The sequence below is a fragment of the Carassius carassius genome, chromosome 9, assembly GCF_963082965.1.
Source record: "Carassius carassius chromosome 9, fCarCar2.1, whole genome shotgun sequence".
In the NCBI taxonomy this organism is placed as follows: Eukaryota; Metazoa; Chordata; class Actinopteri; order Cypriniformes; family Cyprinidae; genus Carassius; species Carassius carassius.
Window position 1 is genome coordinate 20,639,453 of NC_081763.1, and position 17,932 is coordinate 20,657,384.

The 17,932-nt window shown below is 38.3% G+C and overlaps 2 protein-coding genes across 3 annotated transcripts; one reads left to right on the top strand and one right to left on the bottom strand.

Moving 5' to 3' along the window:
- Window positions 1-334: 334 nt before the first annotated feature.
- LOC132149254 (26S proteasome non-ATPase regulatory subunit 11A-like) lies at window positions 335-9,031 on the bottom strand. 2 transcript variants are annotated; one of them, XM_059558334.1, is made up of 13 exons: window positions 8,879-9,031; window positions 7,547-7,648; window positions 6,998-7,194; window positions 6,262-6,319; window positions 5,959-6,153; window positions 5,080-5,224; window positions 4,922-4,982; window positions 2,294-2,356; window positions 2,073-2,198; window positions 1,959-1,994; window positions 1,742-1,793; window positions 1,172-1,314; window positions 335-1,070 (listed from the first exon to the last, which is right to left on the bottom strand). In XM_059558334.1, exons 1-12 carry the CDS (start codon window positions 8,964-8,966, stop codon window positions 1,172-1,174), a joined length of 1,266 nt encoding a protein of 421 aa, XP_059414317.1. In that variant the 5' UTR covers window positions 8,967-9,031; the 3' UTR covers window positions 335-1,070. The 2 variants fall into 2 exon arrangements, with proteins under 2 accessions (XP_059414317.1, XP_059414318.1); XM_059558335.1 differs by lacking the exon at window positions 335-1,070 and having other exon boundaries at window positions 1,190-1,337; window positions 1,710-1,793.
- Window positions 9,032-11,972: 2,941 nt separating this feature from the next.
- On the top strand, window positions 11,973-15,184 carry LOC132149257 (cyclin-dependent kinase 5 activator 1-like). The gene is made up of 2 exons (XM_059558344.1): window positions 11,973-12,665; window positions 13,424-15,184. The coding sequence occupies exon 2, from the start codon at window positions 13,461-13,463 to the stop codon at window positions 14,382-14,384; it is 924 nt and encodes a 307-aa protein (XP_059414327.1). The 5' UTR covers window positions 11,973-12,665; window positions 13,424-13,460; the 3' UTR covers window positions 14,385-15,184.
- Window positions 15,185-17,932: the final 2,748 nt, after the last annotated feature.

A 17,932-nucleotide genomic window follows, 5' to 3' on the forward strand; every position in this document is an offset into this window, starting at 1 on the left:
ACTAAATAAAACGTGGAATCGAAATTATTCAATTTAATTATTATTTTGCATTACAAAACTGAATATTTTATTATTATTGGGGTCCTATCAATCAAAACGTGTTTACTCCAATTGTTAATGGGTAAGATGCTTCATCAAACAGGGTGTTCTACACGTTTCAGATGTATCAACAAGCAAATCTCTTATAAGCAGTCATAGTAAGCTGTGAGAAGAAAAAGTATTACACATCACTTTCATACAGACACAGAATAATTCAAATTAGAATTTTGTAGAGTGCAAGTGAAATCCCCAAAACATGCCAATCAGGTGATCTTGTACAGAAGCACTAAGAGTCTTGTTTTCTTGGTGACTTTATTATGTTTTTTAGCGTTATAAAAAAGGGAAATAGCATGACAGGCCAGACAGAGGCGCTTGGCAACGTTATGTACAAAGAGGAAGATAGAGGATGGTCAGGAACGCACGTGCCAGGGAGTGACAACGGCTCATGACCCCTTCCTGATGACAGCATCTTATCAGAATATTTCCACCCAAAATAAAAATTCCAAGTATGCTGTCTGCACAAGAGGTAGGCCTGAAGTGAGGCCAGGTGCTACCTTAGGGGACCGGAGTTTGGGCTAAAACCGTTCGAATGGTGATGCAGGGAATCTTGTTGACAGCTTAATACAGATTGGCAAGGGAACTGAATCATTCTCATATCAGCTTTCCTCTATGAGATATTTATGTATATACATTTCAAATAGAGTTACAATGCAAGTGAGTTTTTATTTTTTTGAAGATTCCCTGATGGCCTATTAGGCACAGCCAAGATACAAAGAAATGCATTACCAGCAAAAATAAAATAAATGGACAAAAAAAAAAAAAAAAGTCCCATGATCCCATGGTTGTAGAAGTTGTTTGAGGAATGTGGTAAAAAATGTCCAAGTGTAAGCCAGAGAGGACAACAGCAGGAGTCAGTCCATTTTTGGGGTGTTAGACCTTTTTTTTGCCGATGTCTATATCACATCCCACTCCCATTCCCTCAGAGTCCCTTACACTGGCCATGCTCTCAGCTGCAGGGTCCAATGCTCAACCTGCACAAAATAGATCAGCCAAGACAAGCCATTATTCAACATGATGCCATGTCACTCTGAGGCCTATCAATATAATGCATAAAAGCACACCATGCACTTGCCTATGTCAGTTTTTTGGCTTTGTTGTAGAGAGAGTCCACTACTTTGCTCATGTTCTGAATTGTTTCAAGGGCGGCTTCATACGTTCTGTCTACTGGAGGTTCGTCAAATACAATCAGGACACCTTCCCCTTGGTCAAGGATTCCTAAAGGCATTAAGAAAGCAACACTATAACTCAAAGTGAATACATGCATGTTTGACTAGGGCTGGAAAAAATACAGATCATAACATTCAGCGCATCCAGTGAAGTTATTATTTTCAATCCAGCAAAGTCTTAGCTATACCAGGTATTTAAGCAGAGTTTATAGTTAACTATATTAAGAAATGAAAGTACTCAAATATTACTTTTGTAAACTTAAATGGTCTGAGGCAAACAGTCTCCTCAAATAAAATCAAATAAAAATCAATTACAGTGCATAATTTACAGCATTAGAAGAGAGAATCTCTTTTATTTGTAACTAAATTATACCCAAATAAATCAAAATCTGAATTAAACATGTAAATCTTTATTGATACCCAGTCCTATGTTTGACAGCACACTTCTCAAGTAAAAGATAAGGATGAGGGCACACCATGGAATTTCTGGTCTAAAATCATCTGTGACAATTTCCTTTCAACATCCCCCTGAAGCGAAAAGAGAAGAGAAAAAAAAGATAATTGCTTAAAACAAAACTGCGCACAATACTGACATGCATGGCAATAAAAAGAACGGGGAGAATTTGCTTGCCATATAAAGCAACAGGTAGATGGTACTGTTTTAATTGCACATTTGAAGGGACGAGTCCTTACCATGGAGAGTTTTATTAGCTCAGAAATGTGTTCAATCTGTCGAAATGAGAACAAGGTTAGTACACAATGTTTTAAGCACACATTGCCTCGCACTGAGGTAAACCATGTCATTACCTGCACTCTGGAGAAGGGCTCAATGACCCTTATTAGGTTTTGTTCTAGCAGATTGTCATAGAGTGTGGCCAGGTGGGTGCTGATGATAGGATCATCCCGTAGCTCAGCTTTGTATTCTGTTAAAGCCTAAATGCAGATCAGAGAGTAGGACATTAAATGTAAAAAACAGAGGAGGTGGACTGAAAACATGGTAGCGTTTTAAGTCAGGGCATTTGACCCACCTTCTCAAAGTCTGCAAGTGACCTGTTCTTGCTGGCTTGGGCTACACATTTAAGTGCATCTGTCTACAGAAGGAGGGAGAAAGGACAAGTTTATCCACATAAAAGAAAAATGTTGCCTTGTCAGGCAGCACACAGGGTCAGGTGCTTTGGCTAATTGCATATAAGAATGGGAAAATGGTTGGATACTATGAAATGTGTGCTGCAGTCTGGGATGGTATTTTAATGTCAGTCTAAGTACCAGGTAAGTATCAGGCTCCTCCGCCCCAGGTTGTAATTTAATTCACAATTTCAAAATACACTACTATTCAAAAGTTTATGGTCAAAAGATTTTATAAAAGAGGTTTCTGAAAAAAGTCACTTATGCTCATCTAGGCTACAAATATTTGATTAAAAATAGTTCAACAGTAATATTGGGAAATATTATTACAATAGAACAATAACGATTTTCTATTTTAATATATTTTAAAATGCAATTTATTCCTGTGATGCAAAGCTGAATTTTCAGCATCATTACTCCAGTCTTTAGGGTCACATGATCCTTCAGAAATCATTCTGATGTGCTGATTTGCTGCTCAAAAATCATTTCTTACTATTATAGCTGTTGAACAACAGTGCTGCTTAATATACACTGTTCCCCAAATTATTATGCAAGTGACATATCAATAGTATTTCGGTACAATAAAGAGTCAGATTTTAGTTTGTGTTGTTTGGTATCAATCTCAGACTGGTTTGGTCAATAGTTTGCCAGGTCTTCTTAGTTAAATGGAAACCCCACTTAAAGAGGTTGTTCCGAATTATTAAGCAAGTACCAGTTCTCATGAAATTTGGTGAGGAAGAAAGATCTTTCTGAAGATGAAAAGTATGAAACAATGCAATGTCTTGCAAAAGGTATCAAAACAAACAATATTTTGTTAAAAGCAAATAGAGATTATTAAACCGTCAAACGATTTGTGAGTGACCTAGAGCACAGATGATCTTGGTCAGATGAAGATTTAAGGAAAGTTTCTGTCAAACAAATGAACTGTATTGTAATGCCAGCTGTAAAAAAGCCAGTGCTGAGCAGCAGACAGGTGTTTGAAGCTACTGGAGTCTCCAGATCCTCTTCATGCAGACTGACAGTTGTGTGTAAAGCTGTGTTTCAGTCACTGCTAATCAAACCTCACAAAGAGAAACCTGCTTTTTTATAGCTGGCATTACAATACAGTTCATTTGTTTGACAGAAACTTTCCTTAAATCTTCATCTGACCAAGATCTTGCTCTAAGATGCTCTAAGTCACTCGCAAATCTTTTTACAATTTAATAATCTCCATTTACTTTTAGCAAAATATTGTGTTTTGATGCATTTTGAAAGTTTCATACTTTTCATCTTCAGAAAGATCTTTCTTCCTCACCATATTCCTCACCAAAACTGTGACTTGCTTAATTATTTGACCAAACCAGTAATGCATGCACTCAAACAGTACACTGACTGAACTGCTGTGAAGAGAGAACTGAAGATGAACACAGAGCCAAGCCAGATAAGAAGAATCGAGGAGCTGATGATACTGCGCATGTGTGATTCAGAGTGAAGCAGACTGACACACAGAGCACCTGAACCGAACTGATTCTTTTGGTGATTGATTCTGAACTGATTCTGTGCTAGTGTTATGAGACCAGGTAAACCGAAGGCTTGAATCAAGGGCAATCATCGCCAATGACGCCATTACGTCGAGCGCAAAAGAACCGGTGAACCGTTTTCTTCAACCGGTTTATTGAATCAAACTGTCCAAAAGAACTACTGGTGAACCGAAAACCGATGCAACCGGTTCTTGACTCGTGAACGAGTCAGTCTTTTGTTCGTTATCTGGCTCGGCTCGGTGTTCATCTTCAGTTCTCTCTTCACAGCAGTTCAGTCAGTGTACTGTTTGAGTAAATGAATTACTCCGGGATATTGGTTTGTTTGAACTCAGAGGGAGTGTCAGCCACATTAAAAAGTTAACAGCTTATGTCATTTGTGGATCAATGCGTATTAGAGATGCGAACCGTTTAAAACTATTCAGTTCGATTTGGTGAACTGAATTTGTTCACGAACCAGATATCCAGACTGCTTTTTTTTTTTTCTTTTAACTCTATCACACAATAGACACGGAAGAGAAGACAATGCTGAATAAAGTCGTCGTTTTTGCTATTTTTGGACCAAAATGTATTTTCGATGCTTCAAAAAATTCTAACTGACCCTCTGATGTCACATGGACTACTTTGATGATGTTTTTCTTAACTTTCTGGACATGGACAGTATACCGTACACACAGCTTCAATGGAGGGACTGAGAGCTCTCGGACTAAATCTAAAATATCTTAAACTGTGTTCCAAAGATAAACGGAGGTCTTACGGGTTTGGAACAACATGAGGGTGAGTTATTAATTACATAATTTTGCTATCTGGGTGAACTAACCCTTTAAATATGGGAACTTTTTTGACATAACATTTAAGTTAATGTACATGCAAGAACATGCCTGATTTGTTTGTGGTAAATAACCATATCTGATTTTGACCACAAAATATTATGAAAAAAAAACAACAACAAAACATCAATGAGATCTGAGCTGCTGACTCTTTTCTTGCAGAAGTCATGGCTCAGACATCTACCTGTCTGCCAGCATATCTGAGGGCAAGCTTTCCGCTGATCAGGGCCTGCACATCCTCTGGCCTGTAAAAACAAAGACATACAGGTTTAACATGCTCAGAGATTTTAATAAAGAGAGGGAAAAAAAAGGTGAGAGACAGTAGAAAAACCCAGTACTCACGAGTTGAGCATGATCTTGCAGAGGAGCATGTACTTGAGTGCAGTGATGGCACGGGGACTGTCAATAGAGTCGTAGCCTTCAAAAGCCTCATAAAAGTATGAATACGCCGTCTTCCAGTCCTTCTCCTCAGCAGCGTGAATAATGCCTGCAAGTGCAAAAAAGAGGATGTGACGCTCTCAGTACAATGACTATAGGTATATCCACAATTCGTATGTTGACAAATCGGGTAAATCACTTTAGTACGCACAATCGATTTTGCCTCCATTTAATTAGCTTACGTAATGAACATTACTATTATTTAAACATTTGCAGGAAGATGGCTCAGTACCATTAATGCAGGATGAAGTATTGCTGGAGAAAGATCTGAGAATTGCAGAGGGCATCAAAAAGGTTGGAAAACGCTTCAATTCATGCAAATATCAAGTTAAATGCTGGTTGGCAGCTTGAGTGGCAGGTAGTTTCACGGTTTCATTTTGAAATTGACACTAACTTTACTTCGGCCATTCGCAACCTTCCAAATGTAATCGCATATATGTGATTAATGTGGCCGTGTTTTAAAAAAAATAAAAGATTAAACACACTTGCAACTGACACACACCAAAGTGGAGGTGATGTAGCATTATAAGCAGCACTAAGCAGAAGCGTAGAGTCCATTCACAGCAAGCATTTGGAGAATGTGTGCATGTGTGCTACATTGATACCTTTTCTATCAATGCATCTGAAACAATACAAATAAATATGTTCTGAATAGCTGCTATTGTATCATGTTGAACAACAATTTTGTTTTCAGTGTGGAGGGACATATTAGGTGTCATGCCTGGTTAGGACCAGTAAGGATGTGATACTGAGGGTCTTTGTGGAAGGACTGTGGAAACGTACCTGACTGCATGTCTAGAGCAGCCTGCAGCTTTGGAGGGCAGTAGATGGCGTTTGCTGTGGTCCTGGCAGAGGTGAGAGCCGCTCTGGCCTTGGGCAAGTTGCTTAGTGCATGATATGTCTTGCTTTCCAGCAACTGGAGCTCCACCAGCAGAGCTTTATCATCCATCTTCTTCAGCTCTTGCAGGAGCTGAGTGCCTGATTGGCGATGAGGAGGAGGAAAGTGGTTACAGAACGCAATTACATCGCTCAAGCTTAAGAATATGAATGTGTCAACAATAGGGGATGGTCTTGTCAGGGACTCACCAAGCTGTAGAGCCTCTTGGTAACGTTTGGTCTCAAAGTATAAAGAGACCAGACGGGCCTAAAGGATTGAAGTAACAGTGATAAGAAATCAGAACTTGTTTGGCATATCGAACTCAAATCCGTTTAGTTTTTAGTAGCACTGACAGCAAAACAATAAATAGAATCCAATGTTTGCAAAAACTCTCCAAACAGCATTGATATGTGGTTTGAAATCTGATTAAAATCTGATTTGGGCTTAGTCTGAATGGTCAGACTAAATTTCAAGTGGTACGTAGCATGTGCACTACAGTTCAAATTTTTTCTTAAGCAGCAAATCAAGATATTAGAATGATTCCTGAAGAATCAGGAGACACTAAAGACCGGAGTAATGGCTTCTGAAAATTCAGCTTTGTCATCATTGGAATAAATTACATTTTAATAAACATTACAATAGAAGACATTTAAAATTACAATTATATTTTACAATATTACTGCTTTTACTGTGTATTTGAGCAAATAAATACAGCCTTAGTAAGCATAAGAGACAACAACTTTTGAACAGTAGTGTATGAATTTATGTTTGAATGCACTCATATTCACTCAATCCTTCCTCATACAGCAGCCTGATGACAGTCATGTCAAGATCACATCACCAGTCAAATACTAGTCACAGTAATACATTGTCCCAGCTCAACATAGCACAAAAAGGGTGCACCTTCTGAAAAAAACTCAAATTCACAAAACTAGTTGTGCTCACCTCCAGGGCCTGTCGGAGAAAGGTCCTCTTCTCTGATTTGGCCCATTCAATGCACTCCAAACACAACTCCACCTCCTGACCAGTAGCTGCCTCCATGTCCAAGAACATATCGAGCAGAGAGCGCACCAACCGTGCTGCCTTTGCTTTGCTGATGGAGTTCAGGAATGGTCGGACATACTTCAGCAAACCTCCCAATTCTGCAAAATAAAACCAATACATGCGCAGTAGTTACTAACCTTGAAAAAAAATAAGTAGCTGCCTTCAAAAACATCAGATACATTAATATTAATACATTATTATGTTTATATACTGATTGGGCCATGACTGTCACTAGATCAGTGATCCTCAAATCTGGCTCGCCAGATCCACTTTCCTGCAGAGTTTAGCTCTAACCCTAATCAAACACACCGGAGTTTGCTAATCAGTGTCTTCAGGATCATTAGAGAATCACAGGTAGGTTAGTTTGATTAGGGTCGGCGCTAAACTCTGCAGGAAAGTGGATCTGGCGAGCCAGATTTGAGGATCACTGCAGTAGATGAAGATGTTTACCAGCAGCTTGTCCAGTCTTGGCCAGCAGTCCGCCCAGCTCCAAGATACTCTGTTCTTTGACACGCACAGCGTCTTCATCATTGTCTTGGATGTCTCGCTTGACTGTGAATGTATATTAAGCAGATAATTTTACTATACAGTCAAGATCATCTTGGACTTCATGATCTTCAGCTAAAATTACTAGTTAGACTGGTGGGATTCAAAGGCTGTTGATAACAGCAAGTGAACATGGATACCTTAATAAAACAGAAGTAGAATTTTTATTTATTTATAGAAATGTAGATTCCCTAAAGAAGCCCCAAGCTAAATTAATTCAAATTTTTTAAAGCAGATCAAAAGAAGAATACATTGAAACTATCTAAATTACTTAATTATAATTATTTAATTTTTCAGACATTTTTTTGTCTATGTATGCTGCTTGGATTTACGGTGTATAACAAATACTGTCTGTTTGTTATATGAAGATATATAACAAGAAGAAAAAAAAAAGTTAAACTTGAAAGATGATATTCGCAGCAGATTTAAAAAATGGCGTGGCATGCTATCAAATTATCCGTGACAAGCTAACACGTATCAAACTTGAAGCCAAACAAAACTTGCTGATTGTCAAATTATAGCAGAACCAAGCGATAAGAGAAAATAAGTAAGTTATTTGACTACTGAACGTAAATGTAAATAACCTGTCAATCGTTATTGACTCATATCTGCCACAATTTAGTTAAAATGACATTTCTCAGACGTTGAAATTAACTGCCTTCCCACTAACGTTACATCAATTCATACCTAAATGTTATAAGAATAGACCAAAATATATCACTAAGTTAGCTAGCGAAACTAACGCAGTTCTCAGGCAAAGTTGTGGTAGTTTCTTCAAACTAGAAAACGTCGTCATATCTCTAATTGTATATATTTCAACACATTTATGAGGCCGATCACATAAACACTAATATATGCCTGTTTTTCCAAACACATTCAGATCACTAACGTTAGCTGTTACATAGAGATTCGCGTTCATTGGCTACCGTTTACTGTTTACACTGGTGGTAGCTCACTGAAAATGGCCTTTTCTTCCACTACTACAGTACATTTGAGGACAAAGTCTAAAAGAGTGTAGCAGCTCGTCTGTAATGTTAACAGTTAGGAGTACAGTGTATTTGTCCAGCTATAGTCTTTCTCACTTCTGTCACAGTGAGTCAGCAGCATGAAACCGGCTAACACATTTAGCTGCTGTTCTACAAATCACATGAGGCATGATCCTTGTGTCGGAAGCATAGCCTCTTCTGCTAAAATCACACAAGCTGTTCAAAGGCCGGCGGGACACAGGACGCTTACCGATAGCATGTAAAATGTCAATGGACGCATTCCGATCCGTGCTGAGCAGCGACTGTGCTCTCTGAAACTCTACCGCCGCAGCCGCCATCTTACCAATTCACCAATTGCCTGATTCACATAACAATCATCATCACACACGCTACCGGAAGCGCAGCTGAGGCACGCTGGGAGATTGAGTCCACGGAGACAGTAGGCTGTAGGCGCTTGGTTTGCGTTTAGCTAAAAATATTTCTCACTCAGACACAGTCACCTCGAAAATTCTTCAAACGTAATTTCGAAACCAGTAATACCATATCCCTGATAGCACAAGTATCACGGAGATGTCTATTTGATGTATTCACTGCAAAACATTTTTCTCCTCTGCAATATGTCTATAGGACGTTTCCTATCAGATGTCAAACAGACGTTTTGAAAAAGAAAAGTCTTTAAGATGTTTATGATTTAGATTTTTGATGTTTCTGATGTTTGTATTCAGCAGATGTTTTCCAGATGAAGCGATCTTTAACAGACATATTGCAGACGTAGGCTACATGTGCTATCTACGTCTTGAAATCTAAAAAATACTCATAATGAAATACAATTAAAATAGTTGTAACTGATCTGGAGGTGTTAGTTTTTAATCAAATTAGTTTTAGAATAATTTTGTTCTGTAATGTAAACATGGACCATGTAACATTGCTGTGAATTCTAAACAGACCTGTCATTCTTGATTTGTAAAGAAAGTTTACAAAAGATTTAAAAAATAAACTGAACCAAGTATTGACACAAAATGTGTCCTATCGATTGTAAAAAATATTTTGACGTTTAATGCAAACTGTCTTAAATGCTGTAAGTGACTGAATTTTGGAGAATTTACTTGCATCATGCCATATATGTAGCCTGACAGACAGACAGACAGACAGACAGACAGATAGACAGACAGAGAGACAGACAGAGAGACAGATAGAGAGACAGATAGAGAGACAGATAGATAGATAGATAGATAGATAGATAGATAGATAGATAGATAGATAGATAGATAGATAGATAGATAGATAGATAGATAGATAGATAGATAGATAGATAGATAGATAGATAGATAGATAGATAGATAGATAGATAGATAGATAGATAGATAGATAGATAGATACAACCCGAATTCCGGAAAAGTTGGGACGTTTTTTTAAATTTTAATAAAATGAAAACTAAAAGACTTTCAAATCACATGAGCCAATATTTTATTCACAATAGAACATAGATAACATAGCAAATGTTTAAACTGAGAAAGTTTACAATTTTATGCACAAAATGAGCTCATTTCAATTTTGATTTCTGCTACAGGTCTCAAAATAGTTGGGACGGGGCATGTTTACCATGGTGTAGCATCTCCTTTTCTTTTCAAAACAGTTTGAAGACGTCTGGGCATTGAGGCTATGAGTTGCTGGAGTTTTGCTGTTGGAATTTGGTCCCATTCTTGCCTTATATAGATTTCCAGCTGCTGAAGAGTTCGTGGTCGTCTTTGACGTATTTTTCGTTTAATGATGCGCCAAATGTTCTCTATAGGTGAAAGATCTGGACTGCAGGCAGGCCAGGTTAGCACCCGGACTCTTCTACGACGAAGCCATGCTGTTGTTATAGCTGCAGTATGTGGTTTTGCATTGTCCTGCTGAAATAAACAAGGCCTTCCCTGAAATAGACGTTGTTTGGAGGGAAGCATATGTTGCTCTAAAACCTTTATATACCTTTCAGCATTCACAGAGCCTTCCAAAACATGCAAGCTGCCCATACCGTATGCACTTATGCACCCTCATACCATCAGAGATGCTGGCTTTTAAACTGAACGCTGATAACATGCTGGAAGGTCTCCCTCCTCTTTAGCCCGGAGGACACGGCGTCCGTGATTTCCAACAAGAATGTCAAATTTGGACTCGTCTGACCATAAAACACTATTCCACTTTGAAATAGTCCATTTTAAATGAGCCTTGGCCCACAGGACACGACGGCGCTTCTGGACCATGTTCACATATGGCTTCCTTTTTGCATGATAGAGCTTTAGTTGGCATCTGCTGATGGCACGGCGGATTGTGTTTACCGACAGTGGTTTCTGAAAGTATTCCTGGGCCCATTTATTAATGTCATTGACACAATCATGCCGATGAGTGATGCAGTGTCGTCTGAGAGCCCGAAGACCACGGGCATCCAATAAAGGTCTCCGGCCTTGTCCCTTACGCACAGAGATTTCTCCAGTTTCTCTGAATCTTTTGATGATGTTATGCACTGTAGATGATGAGATTTGCAAAGCCTTTGCAATTTGACGTTGAGGCACATTGTTTTTAAAGTTTTCCACAATTTTTTTACGCAGTCTTTCACAGATTGGAGAGCCTCTGCCCATCTTTACTTCTGAGAGACTCTGCTTCTCTTAGACAAAGCTTTTATAGCTAATCATGTTACAGACCTGATATCAGTTAACTTAATTAATCACTAGATGTTCTCCCAGCTGAATCTTTTCAAAACTGCTTGCTTTTTTAGCCATTTGTTGCCCCCGTGCCAACTTTTTTGAGACCTGTAGCAGGCATTAAATTTTAAATGAGCTAATTAAGTGGATAAAAGTGTAAGATTTCTCAGTTTAAACATTTGCTACGTTATCTATGTTCTATTGTGAATAAAATATTGGCTCATGTGATTTGAAAGTCTTTTAGTTTTCATTTTATTAAAATTTAAAAAACGTCCCAACTTTTCCGGAATTCGGGTTGTAGATAGATAGATAGATAGATAGATAGATAGTCCTGATTTTTTTTCAGTCAGTATCTTTATATATATTTATCAGTCTGTCTTTTCTTCATTTTCAGACAGCGCCTAAATTTAATCTGAAGTACTGTTTCATCAATGACTTCAGGATGAGATAAGCTTAAAATATGAACTTAAAAGGATGTAACACACTCAGATGGGTCGCCATTAAAACCAACTGATTAAAAAACTGTTGCTTACTATTAAAAGGTCAGAGCAGGATGATTGGATCAGCAGAAGAGACTGAGAGAGAGTGTGGGTGGGTGAGTGAGAGAGAGAGATCCGAGGGGGTGCCCATTCATGTCACTGCGCCAGTGGTCTTCAAAGCCTTGGCGACATTACTGCACATCAGGATTTAATTTAATCAGTCTCGAGCGTTGTGTGAGAGATTTTTACACTCTGTGGGTTTTGATTAATTAATCTGTGTCAACAGCTGGCACGCCATGTAAAAACAGGGCGTCTAAAGTCAAACGTCCACCTTTCATGTTCAAGCTCAGGAGGTGCTATAACAGATGCTGGGGCTGTGGAGAGCGATGTCAGCGCACACATGACGGACAGCATGGACAGATAACCAGAGGGAGCTCAGCCAAGTTCCCACCCATCTGAGACTCAGCATCTCCATAAGAGAGCACCAATGCGTCCACCCCCCGAAAAATAATGAACGCAATTCATCGACTTCACTAAGGGATTAGTCTTTAGACCTTTATTTTTAAGAATTTTCAGTTACATTCAAGCGTAGCGTGTTCATACGCCTGCGCAGTTCAGCAAGGATATCACAGACGGGCAGATGTGTAACAGAGCCGAGATTCATTGTGATGAAAGAGAAAAACAACCGAATTGCCATGTATTGAGGGTTTCCGTGGGAAGACGTGGCGTTCATCTGGGAAGAAACATTAGCAACCGAAGAATCCTGATCATCTTGCAGAGCTGCTTTACGCAGAAGCATTATTTCATTGCCGACGTCCCATTTTCAGCACCTTGGACAACGACGAGCACGCTTCACAGTGCGAGGGAGAAAAGGGTAATCGAAGAATATTTCTATATTTACCAGATCTTCTTCTTCTATATCTACATTTATCAGCACGAGGGAGATTAGTAGGCTAAATAACCAATATTTTCTATGTAGCCTATAACCCATTTATGCTTGTTTTGAATCAAATTATCTTCATTTCAAAAACGCCTTTAAAGGGGTTGCTCTTAAATAGTTCGCAAAATGTGAAAATCTCAAATGTACCGTCAAAACGAGCCCGTCGTTATAAAGATGATATCTTGATTTACAACAGCTCGTTTTGTCTGAAGCGTGATGTTCTCATTTCCTCGCGTTGACCCGCTAAAAATATTGAAGATCTCGATCAATTATGAGTTCATAAACGTGTTAAAACTCAAAATGAATACTTTTTCAGTCAGCTAACAATTTCTAATTCGTACTTAGATGGATTTTTCATACGAATAGATATCAATTTGGGAATGAATGTGTTTACATTCTTGCCTTCCATTTTGAAGCTAAGATGGATGCTTTCGCATATTCTGCTTAATCTCACGGTGAATAGCAAACCAGAGGTTCAGTTCAGTAGGAAAAAAAAGATACATTTATCTGTATGTCTCAAAATATAATTGTAAGATTTTTACATTTGGTTTTCTATACACACTTATATATATATATATATATATATATATATATATATATATATATATATATATATATATATACAGTTCTTCTACATTTTGCACGTGTGTGTATGGCGGTATCACATCCATATTTATTTATTTTATGGACAGATTCTGTATCTAAAGACCCTGTGATAATCAAGGCAACATGGGAACTGTGCTCTCAGTGTCCCCAAGCTATCGAAAGGCAGGGCTGTTTGATGAAATACCACCCCCACTGGCACATTATACAGCTGTGCAGAACAGTAAAAACGCCAAGGACAAGGGCCTGAAACGGCAATCACTCATCAATGTCCTGCCATGGAAGCGTATTGTGGCAGCTTCGGCCAAGAGAAAAGGTTCTAAGAAGCTGGCCTCTGGGGACAGTCAAGATGAAGAGAGCGTGGGCACCCTTAACAGCCAAAATCTGAAGAAGTCCCAGTCCTGTGCCAACCTCTCCAGCTTTGCCCAGGACCCGGCCGTGAGCTCCATTCCCACATCGAAAACCACCACCAATGTGGCCTCCACTGTGAAGAGGACCTCCATCACCGGATCAGTGGGCCAAGCGACCAATGCGGGCACACCCAAAAGAGTAATCGTTCAGGCTTCCACCAGCGAGCTCCTGAGAAGCCTGGGCGAGTTCCTGTGCCGACGCTGCTACCGACTGAAGCGCCTCTCCCCAGCTGACCCTGTTCTGTGGCTACGCAGCGTGGACAGGTCCCTTCTGCTGCAGGGCTGGCAGGACCAGGGCTTCATCACCCCGGCTAACGTGGTCTTCCTCTACATGCTCTGCCGTGAGGTCATTTCGGGCGAGGTGTCCAGTGAGCGTGAGCTTCAGGCCGAGCTGCTCACTTGCCTCTACTTGTCCTACTCCTACATGGGAAACGAGATTTCATACCCGCTCAAGCCCTTCCTGGTGGAGACGGATAAGGATGCCTTCTGGAATCGCAGTCTGGCGATCATCAACCGCATGAGTACCAAAATGCTCCAGCTTAACTCTGACCCGCACTACTTCACACAGGTTTTTGCTGACCTGAAAAATGAAAGTCAAAAGGAGGAGGAGAGCAAGCTGCTTATAGGCCTGGATCGATAAGTAAGGCGCCTGTGCATAAACAGAAAAAAAATGTGCATAAGTTTGTGCACAAAATTGTATTTTTATTAGTATTAAAAACTTCTGATAGTTTTGAAGCTTATTTGTAGCAATGAATGCCACTAGATTGGCCATTCTAAGGAATAGTTCACCTACAATTAATTTATTTTTTACTCATCTTTAGGCCATCCAAGATGAGACTCTGAGATTCTGAGAAATTGAGCATTACATCACTTGCTCACCAATGGTTCCTCTGCAGTGAATGGGTTCCGTTGGAATGAGAGTTCAAACAGCTGATAAAAACATCATAGTTATCCATATATAGTTGTGTAATCCACAAGACTCAAGTCCATCAGTTAATGTCTTGTGAAGTGAAAAGCTGTGTGTTTGTAATAAAAAAACTCACCATTAAGACTTTAATCTAAAATACGAATCTTCTATCCATATATTATTGCTATCTCCAGTGATCAGAAGAGAAATCAGGAGAGAAACATGCACAATTAAAGCACCATTTACATGTGAAATGCCATTCTAAACAAAGATGTTGGTGGTTTTTGATATTAATGGACAATGGGGGATAGACTTTTTCACCGGAGGAAGCTTTATTATGTATTATGGACTGCCAGTTTGGCCAGAAGCAACATTTTAAAGTTAAAATGGCTTAATAATAAATTTGTATCATAAAACATTCAGCTTCTCTTCACAATGCATTTATTGAAGGACTGGAGTCATGTGGATAATTGTGATGTTTTATCAGCTGTTTGGAATAATGGTGGCACCCATTCACTGCAGAGTATATATATATATATATATATATATATATATATATATATATATATATTGGTGAGCAAGTGATGTAATGCTGAATTTCTCCACAAACTCATCAACATCACGGATGGCCTGAGGGTGGGTAGTAAATGTTCAGCAAATTTGCATTTTTGAGTAAACTATTCCTTTAAGATCTGACCAAGATTCAGGACAACACCTTCCTAAACAACAAGGTGTTCATTGACTGGTCTTGAGGCGTTCCTGAAGTCAACGAATCAACTGCAGGATATACCGACCGTGCAGCATGTTGACCTTTCCAAGTGATTCCATCCATACAAAAACATGAGCAGCAGTCTTTATGACTCCCAATAAAAAAAAGCTTCTTGACTCCCCAAAGTGACTGATCAGCATTAATTGAAAAGCACAGCTTGTGCTGTATTCTCTCAACAGATTGAGTAGTTTGAAAACGAGAGCCAAGCTAGCAACACTTTCAAAATGATACAAACCAAAGACTCTAGTTTGACCTTCTGCGATTTGTATATTGACAAAAAACCTCCACATTGATGAAGTGATGTATGAGGACCATGAACTGCTGCTCTTGCATGGCATCACGTTTTCAACATGTTAACATTTGTTTAGCATATCTTAGTGGCCTTTATAGAAGGTCTGGGTCTTACACTGCTGCAGTTTCAAGGCCATGTAATCTGGTGGTCTGTCCAAGGGACATTCTTTTAAGGAAATTTATGAGCTAAAATGATTGAAAATTTATGATGAAGAAACAACTGCACAGCTTCCAAAAGAACAGAATCTTTTACCTTGAGAAGGAGATGTGTTTTCCAAGTTGGCTACCTACTGTCATCATGAAAAGAACTGAAACGTCTAATAGGGAAACAAACAAATGGAGAGGTAGATATTTGATGTATTTTCAGCAGCAAGTACTGTATGTTCTTATACGGGTGTTAATGCATGCTTTGACCAACCACACACTTTTTAAAGATATTTGTTTATGATTTGATGGTCACAGTTTTTGTATGACATTCTTTTGGACGGGGTTCCAAAGAAAATGTGCCATAAAGACATAAAAGTTATAAAAGTCAGCTAGAAGTACACTAAGTTTTTGTAGCCTTCTCATTAGGAAAGGGATATTTTTAAAGGAGCAAAAAGAGAAGAGACATTATGGAAAGACTTGAGCGGGAGACATACAATGTCACAAATATTTTGTTAAAAAAGAATTGCCATGTTTTAGTCCATTATAGGTCCAGGATACTATTTTCATAATTATTAACCCTACAGTTATTTTAAATACACAAAAGCCCTATATCAGATACAAAAAAACTATAAAACCAGTACAAAACATAACAGTGCAAGGGTCACATGCAAAATGAACCATAAATAACCATTGTTAATTAAGTTAGAAAAGCATTATTTTACAGTTTTAAGTCAAGCCTGTTAAAAGAAAGCACTTACAAACATGATAAATGTTAATTGAACCCAAAATGCTTCTTTTAAGTCTTCTTTTTTCTGCATTTTCATGCTCTCTCACACTGCTGAGATTGAGCATTAACAAATTTGAGAGCACAGTTGATTTTGCTTCCATAATTTGAAACAAATTTCAAACCAGTGTTAATATTATATTGGTTGCTGATGAGATATTTTGAAGTGATGTGATCAGTAATCATCCTGAGAACGAGGTGCAGTCATTCTGTGAATGAGATATTTTTCTCGATACATTGCTCACTCACTATTTAAGCTTCAGCATGTGTTGTTAAAGGTGATGAACTGATGGAGGAATACAGTTCATTGTGTATTCTTAACATTTACAAAGCGTGCTTTGAATAGATTTTTGAGACTTAAAAGGCTAGAAGTACAGCAGCTTTTCAATATGCAAATGAAGAGATACTGAAGACATAAAAATGAATTACCTGTAGCACACAAAAACTGATGAAATCTGCTCAGATGGCAGGTCATCTGATTGCACTACATTTAGCAATATGCACATTTAAGGTTTTAAAGATCAATGACAGACAAAAGTTAACAGAAACCCATTTATTTGTCTTTTGTCAGTTAAATAGCTCCCTTTTTCCGTTTCTGTATAGGATCATTTAAACAAAAGGCTATTTACATATTTCTGATCACTTGCTGATAACATATTTACATTTATTCCCCATATTTGGTGTTTGGCCTCATTCTGATAAAACACTGATGGTGCTATTAATGCAGATATCACATAACAAGACCTTTCTCATTGGTTAGCTGAATGTAGTGAAGTTTTGTGTATAAGGCAAAAAGACTGGACATTTATTGATGCTAGAACAAAAATGGCTCCGTTGGTAGACAGGATACTGGATGTGAAACTGGCCATAATATTTCGGTGTGGAGAAAGGCCAATAATTACAACAACTCTGTTCTTTTCATAGATAATGAAAGAGGCAAAATGTGTTATGTTTTATACAATTTTTGTGGTTGATGTAACATTTTTCTTCTTCAAAAAAAAAAAACCTGTACAGCAACAAAAGACTGAAGTATGGTTTTCTCTTTTCTTTGTTTCAAGCTGTGTGAACTTTATTGATCAAAATGAAACAAAAATTAGATGTAACTAATATATTTAAAGAAGCAATCTGTTACAGTATATGGGTGTGTATGAATATGAGTTTGTGCAATGACTTTGGTCAACTCTTCTATCTACTTTATATAAAAATGTGCATTTGCAAGCAAAAGCATTGATTGTGTATCTTGTTTTTATTCAAATTTGTATACAAATGGCCTCCTATACTTTTCAAGTT

Coding starts and splice junctions, on each gene's coding strand:
- LOC132149254 (XM_059558334.1), bottom strand. CDS start 8,966: ATGGCGGCTGCGGCGGTAGAGTTTCAGAGAGCACAGTCGCTGCTCAGC. Junction 7,649..8,878: donor TGACATTTTACATGCTATCG/GTAAGCGTCCTG, acceptor ATACATTCACAG/TCAAGCGAGACATCCAAGAC. Junction 2,199..2,293: donor CACTTGCAGACTTTGAGAAG/GTGGGTCAAATG, acceptor ATCTGCATTTAG/GCTTTAACAGAATACAAAGC.
- LOC132149257 (XM_059558344.1), top strand. CDS start 13,461: ATGGGAACTGTGCTCTCAGTGTCCCCAAGCTATCGAAAGGCAGGGCTG.